Source organism: Schistocerca gregaria, chromosome 7 (genome assembly GCF_023897955.1).
Source record: "Schistocerca gregaria isolate iqSchGreg1 chromosome 7, iqSchGreg1.2, whole genome shotgun sequence".
NCBI lineage: Eukaryota > Metazoa > Arthropoda > Insecta > Orthoptera > Acrididae > Schistocerca > Schistocerca gregaria.
In genome coordinates, this window is record NC_064926.1 from 275,956,324 (window position 1) to 275,977,129 (window position 20,806).

General features: G+C 43.9%; 1 protein-coding gene across 2 annotated transcripts in view; it reads right to left on the reverse strand.

Moving 5' to 3' along the window:
• The window catches only part of LOC126281216 (myrosinase 1-like), a 188,669-nt gene extending 173,042 nt beyond the window's left edge, over nt 1-15,627 (reverse strand). The window contains exons 1-4 of one of the 2 annotated variants that reach the window (XM_049979963.1): nt 15,449-15,627; nt 5,068-5,201; nt 596-730; nt 380-502 (exon numbers count right to left, since the gene is read on the reverse strand). In XM_049979963.1, the coding sequence (XP_049835920.1) occupies nt 380-502; nt 596-730; nt 5,068-5,201; nt 15,449-15,608 (552 nt within the window). In that variant the 5' untranslated portion in view covers nt 15,609-15,627. The remainder of the gene's footprint in view (nt 1-379; nt 503-595; nt 731-5,067; nt 5,202-15,448) is intronic. The other variant, XM_049979964.1, reaches the window with a different exon arrangement.
• Nucleotides 15,628-20,806: the final 5,179 nt, after the last annotated feature.

Here is a 20,806-nt window from a genome sequence, read left to right on the forward strand (position 1 = left end):
GCATCTGTAGATGGTGATAGTGGCACCGAAATCGATCATGACACAATAAACGAAATTGAAGATCATTTTTGCAGTTAGAGGCACATTTATAGACAGTCGTAAGACTGTATTCCCACGTACCATCACGGTTGCACGATTCAATACATCTATTTCATCCCATTAGAACTCTCGTAGCTTTCTTCTGCTTCTGGATTTTCTATGTCAAGGTAGCGTCGTTTCTATTAAGCTACATATTTTTAGTGTGCTGCGACTAAATGTTGATGTAAATGCTTTTTTTTCCTATATTACTGTTGTTAATTCCAGCGTAATATTGAATAAGAAGCTACATGTATAGCTGTATGTCAGTTTTGTAACACCAGAACACTCTTTTGTCGCTTACCCTGTCGCCGTAGTTGTCGTACAGCACTCTGGCGTACTCGACAAAGTAGTCCGCCAGCCTGGGGTTGGGCCAGCCCCCGATGTCCTGCAGTGTCTGTGGCAGGTCCCAATGGAACATCGTCACCTGCAACAAACATATACACCACCGTGTGACGTCACATTTGATTGGTGATCGAATGTCAAGGTACAGAAGCCGGATCACAGAGGTTGCTCTTACCACTGGAGTGATGCCTTTGGCGATCAAGCCGTCGATGACCTTGTTGTAGTAGTCGATTCCCTCCTGGTTGATGTTGTTGACGTCTCCTGTGGGGAGAACCCTGGGCCACGATATGGAGAAGCGGTATGCGTCCACCTGGCACACAAAAATAATGCTGACAGAGTCGCTTAAAATTTCAAATTACGTTTGACTTTGTCTCTACTCATTTTTCACGAACTCAGTATTAGGTTTACTTTGTGGAATCCAAACTTCTGATGTATCCTTTTATAGCGCTGAAATAGAGTGTAAGTCATTTCCATTTAATTTCTAGAACAAACCGACCAGCTAGGTAAAGGTTAAGTTCCTTGTTCTGCCCTTGAACAAGCTAATAGTATCCGACCGATCACCGTGTCATCCTCTGCCAATCGCGTCACAGTATGCGGTATGGAGAGGCTTGTGGAACAGGCCAGTAGCCTACGTATACTCGAAAATCGTGCCGCAATCTAAACGAAATTTAAGTTTTTATATGTTACCTGGCCGTGTAAGTCAATTCGAAGGTCGGAGGAAGGCATCCGCATACGATCGTGCCTAATGAAGCACTGCGTTGTTCAAACCATTCCTCGGACTGATGATATGTTAACTTTATTTCAGCTTGTTAGCACTAATGTAGATTCGCTGTCGATGTACCTAAATAGTCTTCTTTTTGTCCACGGTTGTAATTTTCCCGCACATTCCTTGTCCCACATTGACGATTCCACCCCCTCCCTATTTTTATCTATAAACTTCTCATTATTTCTTGTCGTTTATTGTTTTCGTCATTCCTATTTCTTTAACTTTCCCCTTCTTTTATCGTTATTTCTATGACGCTGCCATCAATTAACTAAGCCTATTCTCCCCCTATAGTTGTCACAGTCCTTGTTGATAACCATTTGGTATTAGACATCAAACCCCTGCGATATTAAAAAAGTGTTTATGCCTCTTTTAATATGATCCTCATAATTAGGTACATAATTTCTTGCTGTCTTTCTTGGGGCCTTTGTCCTGCCTCAAAGCGGGGTCGGCCGTGTTATTATTGACGTGGCAGTGTTAGGTGCAGAGGGCGGCCAGCTGCCCTTCCTGCTGCCACCTCGAACCCCTAAGGACGGGCTTAGTGTACCCTAGCTGTCTGCGTCCAGTGGAAGCTATGGAATAGTGCGAACGTTTTCAAATGTCTGTAAGTCGTGTAACTGAGGCGGAACGTGGTGACCAGCCCGGTATTCACCCAGAGGGATGTGGAAAACAGAGTAAAATCCACATCGAGGCTGGCCGGCATAGAGGCCCACGTCGTTAATTCGCTGGGCAGATTCGATCCGGGGCCAGCGCGCCTACCAGAGTCCAGGAAGCAGAGCATTTGCGCTCTCCGCTACCCTCCGTCGGTCAATTAGGTACGTTATGATATTCATTATTATCCCCATTACGATTATTATTATTATTCGTATTTCATTTCTATTATTTTTCAGATGTATAGAACACGACTACTTAAAATAAAGGCTTCAGTGTTTAGAAAGAGAACCTCAGGAGGAAAGCCTGAATGGCTGTGAGCAATAGCCGTAAGACCGTAGTCCGATCAGCGTAATTAAGTACATAAATAAATAAATTAAACGTTCTCAACATAGAATCAGACGGACCATTATGAGTATAGCACCCACAAACACACGCTCAGGTACTACTGCACACTGATTGTTTCCTTCGTTCCTCTGAGTGTGAAACGACGATTTATAATTATGAAATATTATTAATAGAGAATATGATAGTAATATAGAATAAACACTTCTAAACGGAATAGTAATTTTTAAACGATTAAGTATATTACGTTTTGATTCGCGTTTTCGAACATTTCGTAGAAATACCGGTTTGTTTTTCTTTTTGAGTATTCCGTACCTTTCAAGAGAGGTGTACACTCAGTTATAGCTATCCTACAAAAATGCTTTTTCTGAATTATTCCCTCAAAGAACAACTTAATTAACTTAATTCTACATTTCTGTTCTGCCAGGGAAAACATGGACAGGAAACAAGCAGCACTTTTCTAAGTTTCTGCGATAGTTATTTATTTTATTTTGTTCCTAGTGAGAGCTCCTCTCCGCCAGCTGAGCTATCCAATCGGGACTGCTGAACTGACGCAAGGCCATGGCTCTCTGATTACTCTACTCGTAGTTATGTAACAGTTCTGCAAGCCTCAGTGTATTTACTGACAAAAGGGTATGATGTAGAATGGTAGACTTATAGCTTAGGAATGGTACCAGAGCGAAATGCTTCGCTCATCAAATTATACATAACCAATCAATTGTAGTAGATGATAAAGAATTCGGAGAATTTGATGACGAATCGTATACCGTATATTTCTCCTTATACAATATAGAAAGCGTCCTGATGCTCGACATTGACTTAACATCCTTTTCACTTCTTTGTTTATGATTACAACATACTGATGTCCATTACGACACGTAATAGTCATATGCAATGAATTATTCAGTGTTTTTACATTTGGTATGACAAATACACTTGTTGATAATTTCTAAGGAACAGCTGGACCGGTATAACCATAGGGAATAGTGGACGACATGAAACACAGTAACAGAGGTGGAGTGGTAGAGTATAACAAAAAATGTTACAGAATTCACGACATGAGAAAGCAGGATAATAGATATAAACAATGTTTACGCTTGACACAGGTCAGACTACTGACATAAAGATCGATATCGGACACTCAGTGAGGAGTATATCCTCCTTGGGCATTAATGCACTTCTTGCACCTGTTAAGCATAATGGCTACAAAAGTGTTGAGGAGTTCTTGGGAGATACTGCCCCATCCCTCTCTCAAGGCGGTTTTGAGGTGTTGCACGTTTAAAAAATGGTTCAAATGGCTCTGAGCACTATTGGACTTAACATCGGAGATCATTAGTCACCTAGAATTTAGAACTACTTAAACCTAACTAAACTAAGGACATCACACACATCCATGTCCGAGGCAGGATTCGAACCTGCGACCGTAGCAGTCGCGCGGTTCCGGACTGAGGCGCCTAGAACCGCTCGGCCCCCGAGGCCGGCTGCATGTTTAGGAGAGGCAGTGTTCGTTGAGCAACATGTCTGCCAAGAGCAGCCCAGGCATGCAGTACAGGGTGTAGGCAGAGCAATCCATAAGTTCAGTGTCTTGGCATTCCACTGTGTCCGACACCTCAACATTCTGGTCTGAGTGGACACTATCGTCCATAAAGAGCAAGTCAGGACCTACTACTCCCATAACCATACGGACATGATCTAAAATAATCTCCCTGCATTACCGCTGTGCTGTAACTGTTCTTCGCCTAAAGACATGCAGCGGTGTTCGGCCATTGTGCATAATGTCTACACACACCATAAATCCTAGGCAATACCTGTGACGTTTATGAACATTCTGTGGTATGTAACGTGTTCCCCTCTCTCTCTGCATTAACCTGTGGCCAGAATCACTTGCCACAGTGAAGCAGCATTTGTCGAATAACATCACTCCGGACCTCTGTTGCTGCCCTTAACCAACATGCTCCTTATACCAACGAACGGTTTCTCGACCGTGGCACGACTGCAGTGAGATGCATTTAACAGGCGTCCGATCATAGAAGGCAGCCTGATTTAATCGCCGGGAAATGGTTCAGGGTAGAGGCACGGGTAGTAGTAGTGGCTGCAGGGTCTGCAGCGATCTACCTAAGAGTGAGATGTCGCTTCCTTTTCCTCTCTAGGACTACGTATCGATCCTCTTGAGGTATGGTGGTCCGCCTACAAGCACGGGCATGCTTTTTCATGGCATCTTCATCTTCAGCGGCCTTTTTTACTTGCTAGATGACACATTTGGAGGCTCCCATCACTGTGGCCACAGTAATGGCACTCCGATCAACTTCGAGCGGTCCATCTACTCGTCCATGATCGCAACCACTCAAATGATATCTTGAAGACGTGTTACTGTAACACATGGAACGTCGCACTAATAGGTTCCACGACGACCTTCGTGAAACTCCCTGATGCATGAACTATCCAATGCATGCAGAATGTTCGTGAACAGGTTTCTCCGGAGTTAATCCGTCCCGACCTCCATATTTCCTTTTGCTATTATTGGCTGGGTGTTCCGCATTTGCCGATTGCTCCGTAGCAATTGTCGGTTATTCCTTAGCAAGTGTCAGTTATTCCTTAACAATTGCCAAGCAATGTAATTAGTCAGACCACTATTACTGAAGGCTACAGAGTGAATAATATTCTCGATTTCCAATTTATCTAGAAAACTGAAATCAGTGTTGCTATCTCAAGCATTGCACGAAAAGCATCGTCAGTTTTCAGACTGCTACGAATTATGAAGCTACGGCGCTCTCATTTTGTGTATCGTTAAATAATGAATCAAAAATTACACTAGACATTAAAATGGATCACAGTTTTCTAGATCACCACTATGTTGTAAGAGTAATACATCTACGAAAAACACTCACGTTCATATCCTTGGCGAGTTGGATGTCTATCTCGTACTTGTGGTAGGAGTCACACGCCACGTCGCCATTGCTGCCATCGGTGGTGATGTTGGGAATTGTGTGGAACATGCGATCGAAAATGCCCTCACCTTTGCCTGCAACACAGATTGATCAATAGTTAAAACATGGTATAAAGAAGAATTATTAAATGCGGGTTATTACTTTGTTCTCCATACACCAACTTACATTGAACATAACTCTGCACAGATTCTTAGAAAAACCTATCATAAAATGTTTAGAATGAGAACGCTGTTTGGTTTTACTAAATGAATTCGGTTGGAGGAGTATTTGTGGATGACGGTTGGAGGAGTATTGGTGGATGAAATATATGCTACAGCTACACGCATAGTCCGCAAGCTACCGTATAGTGCGTGGCGGAGGGTACCGTGTACCACACCTAATCATTTCCTTTAGTGTTCCAGTCGCCAATAGTGAGGGGAAAAACGACTATCTATATGCCTCCATACGACCTTAAGATCTCTAATCCTATCTTCGTGGTCCTTACGCAAAATGCACGTTGGCGGCAATAGAATGGTTCTGCAGTCAGCTTCAAATGCCAGTACTCTAAACTTTCTCAATAGTGCTCCTCGAAAAGAACATCGCCTCCCCTGCAGTGAATCACATTTGAATCCCGAAGCATCTCCATAATATTTATGTGTTGACAGAACCTACCGGTAATAAATCTAGCAGCCAGACTGAATTGTTTCGACATCTTCATTTAATTGGACCTGATGTGGATTTCAAACACTCGAACAGTTCTCAACAATGGATCGCACGAATGTCCTATACAGGCTGGTACAAAAAGGTACGGCCAAACTTTCAGGAAACATTCCTCACACACAAATAAAGAAAAGATGTTATGTGGACATGTGTCCGGAAACGCTTAATTTCCATGTTATAGCTCATTTTAGTTTCATCAGTATGTACTGTACTTCCTCGATTCACCGCCAGTTGGCCCAATTGAAGGAGGGTAATGTTGACTTCGGTGCTCTTGTTGACATGCGACTCATTGCTCTACAGTACTAGCATCAAGTACATCAGTACGTAGCATCAACAGGTTAGTGTTCATCAAGAATGTGGTTTTGGAGTCAGTGCAATGTTTACAAATGCGGAATTGGCAGATGCCCATTTGATGTATGGATTAGCACGGGGCAATAGCCGTGGCGCAGAACGTTTGTATCGAGACAGATTTCCAGAACGAAGGTGTCCCGACAGGAAAATGTTCGAAGCAATTGGTCGGCGTCTTAGGGAGCACGGAACATTACAGCCTATGACTCGCGACTGGGGAAGACCTAGAACGACGAGGACACCTGCAATGGACGAGGCAATTCTTCGTGCAGTTGACGATAACCCTAATGTCAGCGTCAGAGAAGTTGCTGCTGTACAAGGTAACGTTGACCACGTCTCTGTATGGAGAGTGCTACGGGAGAACCAGTTGTTTCCGTACCATGTACAGCGTGTGCAGGCACTATCAGAAGCTGATTGGCCTCCACGGGTACACTTCTGCGAATGGTTCATCCAACAATGTGTCAATCCTCGTTTCAGTGCAAATGTTCTCTTTACGGATGAGGATTCATTCCAACGTGATCAAACTGTAAATTTTCACAATCACCATGTGTGGGCTGACGAGAATCCGCACGCAATTGTGCAATCACGTCATCAACACAGATTTTCTGTGAACGTTTGGGCAGGCATTGTTGATGATGTCTTGATTGGGCCCCATGTTCTTCCACCTACGCTCAATGGAGATTTCATACGGAATACTGTACCTGTGCTGCTAGAACATGTGCCTTTACAAGTACGACACAACATGTGGTTCATGCACGGTGGAAGAGAAGTAATAAAATGAGCTCTAACATGGAAAGTAAGCGTTTCCGGACACATGTCCACATAACATATTTTCTTTCTTTGTGTGTGAGGATTGTTTCCTGAAAGTTTGGCCGTACCTTTTTGTAACATCCTGTATGTAGTCTCCTTTACAGATGAATCACACTTTGTTAAAATTCTACCAATAAACTGAAGTCGACCTTTCGCTTGCCTACTACAGTCCTGCTCATTCCATTACATATTCCTCTGCAACTTTATGCCTACATATTTAATCGATGTGACTGTGTCGAGTAGCACACCACTAATACGTTATTCCAACTTTCTTTATTTGTTTTTGCTATTCATTGGCATAAAATTTCGTTTTTCTACATTTAGAGTATCTGTCATTCATCAAACCAACTAGAAATTTTGTCTAGGTCATCTTCTATCCTCGTACACTTCCCTTGCACCACAGTATCACCACAAAACAGCCACAGGGTGCTGCTTACCCTGTCCGCTAGATCATTTATGTATATAGAAAATAACAGATGTCCTACTACACTTCAACTTCCCTGGGGCACTCTTAACGATATCCTTGTCTCTGATGAACGCTCGCCGTCGAAGACAACATACTGGGTTCTGCTACTAAAGAAGTCTTAAAGCCGCTCATATACCTCGGAACGTATTTCGTATGCTTGTAGCTTCGTTACTCTTGGCAGTCTGCCACCGTGAGAAATGATTTACGGAAATGTAGGTGCGCCTATTGCCCATCATCCATGGTTCACAAGATCTCATGTGAGAAAAGGGCAAGCTGAGTTTCGCGCGAATGATGCTTTCTAAAATCATAATGCTTTGTTGGCACAAGCTTTTCCGTCTCAAGGAAATTTATTGTGTTTGAACAGAGAATATGTTCAAGGATTCTGCAACAGACCGATGTAGAAGACATTGCTTTGTAATTTTGCAGGCCCATTCTTTTACTCATCTTATATACACAAGACATCTGTGCTTTTTTCTAATAACTTGGAACTTTGAACTGGGAGAGAGATTCTCAGTAAATGCAGACTAAGTAAGGAGCCAATGCTGCAGAGTATTCTTTGTAACCTCTAATTGGGACTCCATCAAAACCTGGCGACTTATTTGCTTTTCTGTGATTCGCGGCAGTAGGCACTCCCGAAGTGTTTCGATGTGAGGACACCAGCCCGCAAAAGCTCGTCGTTTGGCACGTTAAGTGAATATCGACTCTGATGTTGTTGCAGGTCATACGAAAGGTTTTCACATAGGTTGTAAGTTTATGTACCAGTCCTGCCGCTTCATTACTCCCGAACGTTCCTCACAGCAATTAGCCAGAGATTTTGACAAGACTCGACAATCAGCGTCTTGGATGACAAGTTTGGTAATGTTACTATTATTAATCTGACAAAGAATTCTGCGGAACTTTGATGTCCTGCAATTCGATGGAGCCATTCTCAGTCTGCTATCTTGTTGCCTGGACCAGTGAAACAGTTCCACGTCATTAAAACATGGGAAGGTCTCCCGCAGCTTGCAGCATTAGTGGTCTACAAAGTGACTCCAAAAGGCTTTCTATCGTTCGCGATGAACATGATGCCGTGCATCCATCACATACCAGCAGAAGATATATTCATCAAAAGAAGTTTCCAGTCTTTCACGGTCAGTTGTCAGCATATCTTCCTTCAGTCTCTTTAAGTGAAGCAGTTTTCTTGTGTGAATGAGTAAACGTCTCATGTGAGAAACTCTGCTTCTAATATCGGTACGATACTGTTCCGTCCGGACTATTCTCTCTCCAACAGGTCCAGAATGTCCGGCACTGGCTTTAGATAGCAATTTCTGTTCCAGAGCAAGACGAGTTTCACACCAAAGACAGAAAAAGGGCTGGTTGTTCCTTTACCTCACGTTCAGCATACGACATCAGTTCTGACCGCAGTTCCGTCTAGACCGTATTGTTTACCATTGTCGGTTAATCCGTAAAAAATTAAGGCAATAGTCAAACTATTCCCATGTCCGAAGTTAATGCGTTCACTACTGTTGCTGTACGGCGTCGTCGTCGTCGTTGTTGCTGTTGTGGTCTTTAGTCCTGAGACTGGTTTGATGCAGCTCTCCATGCTACTCTATCCTGTGCAAGCTTCTTCATCTCCCAGTAACTACTGCAACATACATCCTTCTGAATCTGCTTAGTGTATTCATCTCTTGGTCTACCTCTACGATTTTTACCTTCCACGCTGCCCTCCAATACAAAATTGATGATCCCTTGATCCCTCAGAACATGTCCTACCAAGTTGTGCCACAAATTTCTCTTCTCCGCAATCCTATTCAATACCTCCTCATTAGTTATGTGATCTACCCATCTAATCTTCAGCATTCTTCTGTAGCACCACATTTCAAAAGGTTCTATTCTCTTCTTGTCCAAACTATTTATCGTCTATGTTTCACTTCCATACATAGCTACACTCCATAGAAATACTTTCAGAAACGACTTCCTGACACTTAAATCTACACTCAATGTTAACGAATTTCTCTTCTTCAGAAACGCTTTCCTTGCCATTGCCAGTCTACATTTTATATCCTCTCTACTTCGACCATCATTAGTAATTTGCTCCCCAAATAGCAAAACTCATTTCCTAATCTAATTCCCACAGCATCACTCGACTTAATTTGACTATATTCCATTATCCTCGTTTTGCTTTTGTTGATGTTCATCTTATATCCTCTTTTCAAGACAGTGTCCATTCCGTTCAACTGCTCTTTCAAGTCCTTTGCTGTCTCTGACAGAATTACAATGTCATCGGCAAACCTCAAATTTTTATTTCTTCTCCACGGATTTTAATACCTACTCCGAATTTTTCTTTGGTTTCTTTCACTGCTTGCTCAATATACGGAATGAATAACATCGAGGAAAAGCTACAACCCTGTCTCACTCCCTTCTCAACCACTGCTTCCCTTTCGTGTCCCTAGACTCTTATAACTGCCATATGGTTTCTGTACAAATTGTAAGTAGCCTTTCGCTCCCTGTATTTTACCGCTGCCATCTTAAGAATTTGAAAGAGAGTATTCCAGTCAACATTGTCAAAAGCTTTCTCTAAGTCTACAAATGCTAGAAACGTAGGTTTGCCTTTCTTTAATCTAGCTTCTAAGATAAGTCGTAGGGTCAGTATTGCCTCCCGTGTTCCAATATTTCTACGACATCCAAACTGATCTTCCCCGAGGTCGTCTTCTACCAGTTTTTCCATTCGTCTGTAAAGAATTCGCGTTAGTATTTTGCAGCTGTGACTTATTAAACTGATCATTCGGTAATTTTCACATCTGTCAACACCTGCTTTCTTTGGCATTTGAATTATTATATTCTTCTTGAAGTCTGAGGGTATTTCGCCTGTCTCATACATCTTGCTCACCAGATGGTAGAGTTTTGTCAGGACTGGCTCCCCCAAGGCTGTCAGTAGTTCTAATGTAATGTTGTTGCGGCGTCGTAATACACCCAGAGCTGCTGAAAGGGTGGCACATAAGCGGCGTCTTTCACAACTCTCCCCAAAAAAGTCGCAAATCTTGATCATGCGACCTAGGAGGCAAAACTACTTTTGTTGCCGTGTTATCGTCATCGCGACTCAACACAAATTGTGTAACAAACGAGCGAGCGCACTATATATTTGTACCACAGTAGCTGCTGCCGGTAACGACATGAACTGCTACTTTACAACTGGCGCCAAAGTGAACTTTTACTTTCGATGCGAAAGTTAAAATTGACCCCAAGTTTCAGCCTTCATTCACATGAAAGATGCAGTGTTGTGTAATAAGATGCATCTTTTGAAACAGCTTGTAGTTTGTAATGATTTTCCCGTTGACTTCCCTGCTTCCTTCATTTAAGGCAGTTATTCCGTTTTATTTTTGCGTCATGTGTACCTTACACCCAAGGTTATACTTGACTAACGAAGCGAACACTGCCCTGCACACCTAACATACCGTTTCCCCTGTTCCGCCTCGTTCAAAAGCATCACAAGATATTTTAGATGCAATACGATCCACTACTGTCAGCAATTTATGGATAATAAAATTTCCTGCACACTTGCAATAAATGATTTGATTAAAATATCCATTTGTTTTTCAGTCACTACTGTGCAGTCTCAGCTGAGTGGACTTTCTGAAGCACAACAGATGCAGATACTTGCGTCACAGGACAAGCATTCATCAAGTCACACATTAGTAAAAACTATAGCGGGTTGACTAGCCTTCACAGTTATTGAAAATAAGACAATGTCAATCAGTCCGTATGCTGTAGTTTGCCCTTTCACACATAATACTAATTAATAATCTTTGTAGTCATTAGGTTTTCTCTGTTTTATTCATCGCCTACATCATTCTCGTGTTTCGTATAGCTATTTGTGCTCCACGTCTTATTCCGAACGACTCATGAACGTACTGGCCCAACTAGACTGAAACAACTCTCTGAACATAAGTTCGCGTTCTCGACTGAAGAACTTACGTTGGCAACATTCTACATCTACATCTACATGACTACTCTGCAATTCACATTTAAGTGCTTGGCAGAGGGTTCATCGAACCACAATCATACTATCTTTCTACTATTCCACTCCCGAACAGCGAGCGGGAAAAACGAACACCTAAACCTTTCTGTTCGAGCTCTGATTTCTCTTATTTTATTTTGATGATCATTCCTACCTATGTAGGTTGGGCTCAACAAAATATTTTCGCATTCGGAAGAGAAAGTTGGTGACTGAAATTTCGTAAAAAGCTCTCGCCGCGACGAAAAACGTCTATGCTGTAATGACTTCCATCCCAACTCGTGTATCATATCTGCCACACACTCTCCCCTATAACGCGATAATACAAAACGAGCTGCCCTTCTTTGCACCCTCTCGATGTCCTCCGTCAATCCCACCTGGTAAGGATCCCACACCGCGCAGCAATATTCTAACAGAGGACGAACGAGTGTAGTGTAAGCTGTCTCTTTAGTGGACTTGTTGCATCTTCTAAGTGTCCTGCCAATGAAACGCAACCTTTGGCTCGTCTTCCCGACATTATTATCTATGTGGTCCTTCCAACTGAAGTTGTTCGTAATTTTAACACCCAGGTACTTGGTTGAATTGACAGCCTTGAGAATTGCACTATTTATCGAGTAATCGAATTCCAACGGATTTCTTTTGGAACTCATGTGGATCATCTCACACTTTTCGTTATTTAGTGTCAACTGCCACCTGACACACCATACAGCAATCTTTTCTAAATCGCTTTGCAACTGATACTGGTCTTCGAATGACCTTACTAGACGGTAAATTACAGCATCATCTGCGAACAGTCTAAGAGAACTGCTCAGATTGTCACCCAGGTCATTTATGTAGATTAGGAACAGTAGAGGTCCCAGGACACTTCCCTGGGGAACACCTGATATCACTTCAGTTTTACTCGATGATTTGCCGTCTATTACTACGAACTGCGACCTTCCTGACAGGAAATCACGAATCCAGTCGCACAACTGAGACGATACCCCATAGCTCCGCAACTTGATTACAAGTCGCTTATGAAGAACGGTGTCAAAAGCTTTCCGGAAATCTAGAAATACGGAATCAACTTGAGATCCCCTGTCGATAGCGGCCATTACTTCGTGCGAATAAAGAGCTAGCTGCGTTGCACAAGAGCGATGTTTTCTGAAGCCATGCTGATTACGTGTCAATAGATCGTTCCCTTCGAGGTGATTAATAATGTTTGAGTACAGTATATGCTCCAAAACCCTACTGCAAATCGACGTCAATGATATAGGTCTGTAGTTAAATGGATTACTCCTACTACCCCTCTTGAACACTGGTGCGACCTGCGCAATTTTCCAATCTGTAGGTACAGATCTATCGGTGAGCGAGCGGTTGTATATGAGTGCTAAGTAGGGAGCTATAGTATCAGCGTAATCTGAAAGGAACCTAATCGGTATACAATCTGGACCTGAAGACTTGGCCGTATCAAGCGATTTGAGTTGCTTCGCAACCCCTAAGGTATCTACTTCTAAGAAACTCATGCTAGCAGATGTTCGTGTTTCAAATTCTGGAATATTCCATTCGTCTTCCCTGGTGAAGGAATTTCGGAAAACTGCGTTCAATAACTCCGCTTTAGCGGCACAGTCGTCGATAACAGTACCATCGGCACTGCGGAGCGAAGGTATTGACTGCGTCTTGCCGCTTGTGTACTTTACATACGACCAGAATTTCTTCGGATTTTCTACCAAATTTCGAGACAATGTTTCGTTGTGGAACCTATTAAAGGCATCTCGCATCGAAGTACGTGCCAAATTTCGCGCGTCTGTAAATTTTAGCCCATCTTCGGGATTTCGCGTTCTTCTGAACATCGCATGCTTTTTCCGTTGCCTCTGCAACAGCGTTCGGACCTTTTTTGTGTACCACGGGGGATCCGTTCCATCTCTTACCAATTTATGAGGTATGAATATCTCAATTGCTGTTGCTACTATATCTTTGAATTTGAGCCACATTTAGTCTACATTCGCATAGTCAGTTCGGAAGGAATGGAAATTGTCTTTTAGGAAGGCTTCTGGTGGCACTTTATCCGCTTTTTTAAATAAAATTATTTTGCGTTTGTCTCTGATGGATTTGGAAGAAATGGTATTGAGCCTAGCTACAATGACCTTGTGATCACTAATCCCTGTATCAGTCATGATGCTCTCTATCAGCTCTGGATTGTTTGTGGCTAAGAGGTCAAGTGTGTTTTCGCAACCATTTACAATTCGCGTGGGTTCGTGGACTAACTGCTCGAAATAATTTTCGGAGAAAGCATTTAGGACAATCTCGGAAGACGTTTTCTGCCTACCACCGGTTTTGAACAAGTATTTTTGCCAACATACCGTGGGTAGGTTGAAGTCCCCACCAACTATAACCGTATGAGTGGGGTATTTATTTGTTACGAGACTCAAACTTTCTCTGAACTGTTCCGCAACTGTATCATCGGAGTCTGGGGGTCGGTAGAAGGAGCCAATTATTAACTTAATTCGGCTGTTAAGTATAACCTCCACCCATACCAATTCGCACGGAGTATCTACTTGGACTTCACTACAAGATAAACCACTACTGACAGACACAAACAGTCCACCACCAATTCCGCCTAATCTATCTTTCCTGAACACCGTCTGAGACTTCGTAAAAATTTCTGCAGAACTTATTTCAGGCTTTAGCCAGCTTTCTGTACCTATAACGATATCAGTTTCTGTGCTTTCTATTAGCGCTTGAAGCTCAGGGACTTTTCCAGCGCAACTACAACAATTTACAACTATAATTCCGACTGTTCCTTGATCCAAGCACGTCCTGTAATTGCCAAGCACCCTTTGATATTGCAGCCCATCCAGCACTTTCCCGAGGCCTTCTAACCTAAAAAACCGCCCAGTCCACGCCACACAGCCTCCGCTACCCGTGTAGCCGCCAGCTGAGTGTAGTGAACTGACCTATTCAGCAGAACCCGAAACCCCACCACCCTATGGCGCAAGTCAAGGAATCTGCAGCCAATACGGTCGCAAAACCGTCTGAGCCTCTGATTCAGACCCTCCACCCGGCTCTGCACCAAAGGTCCGCAGTCGGTTCTGTCAACGATGCTGCAGATGGTGAGCTCTGCCTTCATCTCGTAAGCAAGACTGGCAGCCTTCACCAAATCAGATGGCCGCTGGAATCCAGAGAGAATTTCCTCAGATCCAAAGCGACACACGTCATTAGTGCCGACATGTGCCACCACCTGCAGCTGGCTGCACCCTGTGCTCTTCACGGCATCCGGAAGGCCCTTTCCACATCAGGAATGACTCCTCCCGGAATGCACACGGAGTGCACACTGGATTTCTTCCCCTCCTTAGCCGCCGTATCCCTAAGAGGCCCCATTACGCGCCTAACATTGGAGCTCCCAACTACCAGTAAGCCCACCCTCTGCGATTTCCCGGACCTTGAAGGCTGCGAATGATCCTCTGAAACAGGGCAGGCAGCTGCATCTGGCTCAGCCAGAGACAGTGCCTGAAACCGGTTTGTCAGACGCACCGGGGAGACTTTCTGATCAGCCTCCGGGGACGCCTTTCGCTGCCTGCCACATTATGTCCCATCCAATGGAAGTCCGTCCGGCTATCAAAGAACTTGGCTCCGGTAGATATTAAACAATTACACCAGGTTCTGCCTCATAAACAGTCATTTCATATGACATGTAATTCGTATGAATTACCTCTGTCGTTATACGTGCGCGAAATCGATCTTGCTCTTTGATTTGTCGATTTTTTTGAGTAAGAAATTTTATATCTGGAGTAGCTACTATTGCCACCAAATTGTCTGCGGTTGTTGATTCAGATCAATGTCTCCATGAACTTCGCAATATTAATGCACTTAAAATGTCTTACTGAGAAAAACTATCACGTTGACAAATTGCACATGAGAAAGGTCTTCCGCCGCATTTCTGTCTTTTAACACAGGAGAGCATGCTGGTGCTTAAGTGTAGGTAATACCGAATGTTTCAGGTGACGAAGACAAAGAGTTCTTACCGCCTTCATTCCAGGCGCCCTCTACCTGGTAGGACGCGGTGGCAGCTGCGAAGATGAAGTCCTTGGGGAATTTGTTGGGAGGTCCTCGTGCTTCAGGTCTTCCCGGGCGACCCAGGACACCGGCTGTCAAAAGAAAGAGCAAGCAAACACAGGACCTCATCTTCACCGCTGCAGTCTGCTTGTGCGTGTACGGTTTTATACCCTGCGTCTCTGTCTGACCGTAAGATATGTTTTCAGTGGGGCTGGAGCACATATTGTCGATTAAAGTCTTAGAGAAATTTTCAGATGGGCGTGGGTGTGACCTTCGTATCATCTTGTTTGTAGTCCGTAATTGTGGCACGAAATGCCTGTTTGATGAGCTCGAACTTTAAAGCAAAAGTAAGCAAACTCTGTTTTTGTTGCGGCGGCGAGTATTATGGTGTACGATAAGCCCAGCGAATAATTTCCCCCAGTGTTTACTTCAAACGGCAGTTTATCTGCTGCGAGGTATTTTGCACAGTCACTGGGCCTGCCTTATGTTTCCTTATCTCTTGTTAAAACGTGGTAATCTCCCAGAACGTAGGCAGTGGCTGAGCTCATACGAAGCGATAAAAGACGTCGGAAAGACACGCCTCCTTTCTCTCAGCCGCTCCTCCGGAGATGTTACGCGATTGTGTCCCTGTCAGTCTGTCAGTCGGTATCTTCATCAGTTTCCGTGCATTCTCATCAGCTCCTGTCTGGATACTTTTCCACCTCAGACTGATTCTACCCGCATAGTTCAGCTGACTCTGAAGAATAGTGTACACCAGTCACTCTTTTCTGCTGTGTAGAAAATTCAGACAGTATTTCCGTTTTGCAGTTTCACATATATGATATATTGTTTATTCTACGTATTAGCCACATGCTAATTTTCACTTTTCGCCAATGACCTTATTTCAGTGCTTAATTGCAGCCGATTCAGAAATTATTTCATCCCATTTCATTTCATCATGCATATGTGTCCGCCCCCCGGTAGCTGAGTGGTCGGCGCGAGAGAATATCGATCCTAAGGGTCCGGGTTCGATTCCCGTCTGGGTCGGACATTTTCTCCGCTCAGGGACTGGGTTTTGTGTTGTCCTAATCATCATCATTTCATCCCCATTGACGCGAAAGTCGCCCAAGTGGCGTGAAATCGAAAGACTTGCACCCGACGAACGGTCTACCCGACGGGAGGCCCTAGTCACGCGACATTCACATTCATTCACCATGTATATATCTGCAGCTCGTGGTCAAGTGCCTAGTGTTGCTGTCTCTGGATCACGGGGTCCGGGATTCGATTCCCGGCCGGACTGGGGATATTATCTGCCCGGGGAGTGGGTGTTGTCCTCATCATTTCATAATAAATCATCATGCGTGACTGTGGGTAGATTGGACAATGTAAAAATTGGGACTTTGTATGGGCGCTGATGACCGCCCAGTTGAGCGCTGACAAACCAAATACCACCATCATGTATATGTACGGCTGCAGAATCATGTCCCAAAGAAGAGGCACCACACATAAATGATTGTACAGAGGGCGTTCAGTAATTAATGCAACACCTTTTTGTTTTTTGAAAGCAGGTTGTGTTTATTCAGAATTCCATTACACCATATTATTCGCCACTATTTTGGCTACAAAAGCGTATTTTTTCAACACGGTCTCCGTTCAATGCGACGGCCGCACGTCGCCTTACTGGGAGGGCCTGTGTGCTCGCATGGTACCATGTACTAGTCGAGGTCTGAGACAACGTCTAGCTGCATCAATAACCTCGCACTCATCCACGTACTGCTTCCTGCGGCGTGCATCATTCATTGTGCCAAAGAGTTGGAAGTCTGAAGCTGCGAGATAAGGGCTGTATGTTGGATGAACAGTCCAATGAAGTTCTGTGAGTTCCCCTCGGACGCACAGACTTTTATGAGGAATTCCGTTGTCATTGAGAAGGAGAATTTCGTTTGCATTTATGTGACGACGAACGCGCTTCAGTTTCCTGTTGATAGCACAGTTGCTTGCGGCCGGTCGGCACGCTGGAGGTCAGACAGTTTAGGACGCCCTTGTTGCGAAGATGACAGAAGCCTCGTCCACCGACTCAACGTGCTTTTGCTCACTGCCACGTCTCTGTAATCATTCTGCAAGCACCTATGGATATCTCCGCTGCTCTGGTTTTCCACCAAAAGAAACTCAATGACAGCTCTTTGCTTGGAATACACCTCATTTACAGACACCATTTTGAAGGTTACGTATAGCGCAGTCACCTGTCGGAAATTCATGAAATTATAGAAGCTGAAGCGGGAATATTCCACGATGACCCACAACAAATCCTGCATTTTTTTTCAACCAAAATTGTCCAATGAAAAGATGTTTTGCACTACTTATTGAACCCCGTCTCTTATATCAGGTTTCATAGCCATAAGATTTCTTCAGTGCGTATGCACTTTCCCTCCTAAACTTTCTCTGGACTCCAGCGAATGCCGACAAGTATTGAGTATGATGGAAGGGGATCACAGCGTCAACAGTGTGCGCCGAGATGGGAATTTGGGTCGGACTGTAGTCGGGTCCGGATCGCCGAGGCGCTCAAAGTGACGATTCACGCGAAAAGGGAAATCCGGGTTCGAATCCCGCTCTGGAATAAATTTTCACTTGCCACCTTGAAATTATTTCAGTGTCAGAAATCATTTCATTTCATTTTATCATCTATACGTATCCGAAAGAATACACCACACTTCCACAATTCTGATTAACTTCATTTTTTCTTCCAAGGCAAACCATTACGTATTGGGAGTCCAAAATAAAACTGGCCTAGATTTTTTTTTCAGAAGCCTGACACGAAACAAGTTAGTTTTGCAAATGAACAAGAGAAAAGCTCTTTAAAGAAGGAACTGGATATTTCCGACGTTGACAACCGGAAGATTTTTCTCGGGGTGCTGAGTGCTCTCCGCATCAGATGACTCATGAATTGGTGCATGTGCTTTTGCTGCTGCATCTTATTGTTCCTTATAATTTTGTTTTTATTATTATTAAGCTTGTGGTCGTAATGGTGCAGCGCGTCGTTGGCGTGGTAGCACATTGCATTCAGTCAGCGGGCATCTGTAATAACCCATTGTATGACCCGTAGGAGAGTGACACAGAGAATATGAATAAACTGAACTGACAGACACAAACCATCCTGAGAAAGCCTGCTTCCAAAGTTTCCAGAATCGACTTTAAATGATGGGTCTAGGAGTATTCGCGTATAAAACTTCACTCACGCAGGAGCATCGTATGATATACCATCGTTTGACCGTCGCACAGACTCCTGTATGGAGGGCGAAGAAATAGGCATTCTTGGCGCTGAGAAGCAACTGAAAGAGTTTATAACAAATAAATCGCCAGGTACAGATAGAATTCCAGTTCCATTTTACACAGAGTACTCTGCGGCAGTAGCCTCTTACTTAGCTTGCATGTATCGCGAGTCTCTACTCCAGCTTAGATTCCCAAGCGACTGGAAAGAAGCCCATGTGACTCCTGTAAATAAGAAGGGTAAAAGAATGGACTCGCTTTTTCCTTTCCTTGTTTGTTTCTTCGTCGCCTTTCTTCCACGTGGAGATCGTTTCTGTGCGAACGTCATGCGTTTGTCAAGAGTTTAAGTTTGGAAAGTTGGCTGTCCATTACAGACGTCCCACAGAGACCGCCCTGTGTTATGGGTGATGTATTCTCTTGTGCTGTTGCGCTTGGCACGAAGAGGCTACTTCATTTTGGAGAGCAGGTCGTACCCGCACTCGCTAGACCCCGCCCTCTGAAGGTCCCATGTTCAATCCTGGGAAGGTGCCGGGACTTTTCCTCTTTGCAGTTCCTCCAGGACGGCCCCAGCTCCAGTCAACCTTCTATCAAATGCAGTCCCAATATAGACTTTATCTTGTTTTATTATTAAGCTTTGTTAAGCATGCAAACTATTCGGTAAAGAGTGAATATAGCCGGCCGCAGTGGCCGAGCGGTTCTAGGCGCTACAGTCTGGAGCCGCGCGACCGCTACGGTCGCAGGTTCGAATCCTGCATCGGGCATGGATGTGTGTGATGTCCTTAGGTTAGTTAGGTTTAAGTAGTTCTAAGTTCTAGGGGACTGATGACCTGAGAAGTTGACTCCCATAGTGCTCAGAGCCATTTTTGTACAGGGTGAATATAGGAGCAACTTTGCTCTCTCCGGCCAGGTAATTTCCCAGTCTGTATGCAGTCTTAATTATTTCGAAAACTTTGGTTGTTGACAAGATATCTTTTACGTAAACGTTCATGAGGGCGACGTCCAATGGCTCTTATGTTGCTGTCCTGACGGTCCTATTTGATCTTGTTCGAATGGCATTCCATCGCAATCCTTTTACTTTAATTTTTGCTACTGTGTATGGTCCATTGAGTAAATTAGTATATTAATCATAATGTGGTATTGCCCAGTGAATAATTTCCTTTGAGATTTTAAGTCGATCATCATTAGTCAGTTATCTAGTGGACTAACAGTTTCCGGGCATCCCAATCAATCTTTAAAAGTTCGCTCAAAGAACTGTGCTATGACGAAACCGGGTATTATACACCAGCTACTAATCATATCTCTAAGGAATGTTTTGGAAATTTGTGGTGAGGTCTTATGGGACCAAACTGCTGAGGTCATCGGTCCCTAAGCTTAGACACTACTTAATCTAACTTAAACTAACTTACGTTAAGGACAACACACACACCCTTTCCCGAGGGGAGACTCGAACCTCCGACATTGGGAGCCGCCCGGACCGTGACAAGACGCCTGAGACCCCGCGGCTACACCGCGCGGCTTATATCTGTGCAACACCTGTCTAACGTTGTGACTGAGAAGTTGCCTAATCTAGTGATTGGGAGTTTCGTATGCATAAGTGCGTGTATTCTGAGTTTATGTGTCTTTCCAGGGTTAATCAGGAAAAAACACTTTTCGGATCCATTTTATTTTGACCACCTTATAAATCACTGTGATATAAGAGCATTCATAAGTACTGTCGTAGTTTATTTATTTAAGGTATCGTGCTCTTGAAAAATCACAAGCACATGAACAATTACAAAAGAAGAAATCATAAACAACCGGTTAAATGAACAAAAGGGAAAAAAACTCTGAGATCAGTGGCGAGGTTTTCCAACTGCTTTAGTGGCAATTAGGTGCGTTTCTTTAGGGATTCGGCGAGAGGATGTAGTGGGCAATCCTGAACAAAATGTGGTGTCGTGTGGTCCACGTCAATGCAACCTCAGCATTGAGAGTCTCAGTATCTCCGACTGTGGAGAGTAGCAGCTGTTCTGCCCTGTCCCACACCTGATGCACTTCAGTCTGCAACGGATATCACGAGGAAGACCGAAGCCTGGAAGCTGGGCTCT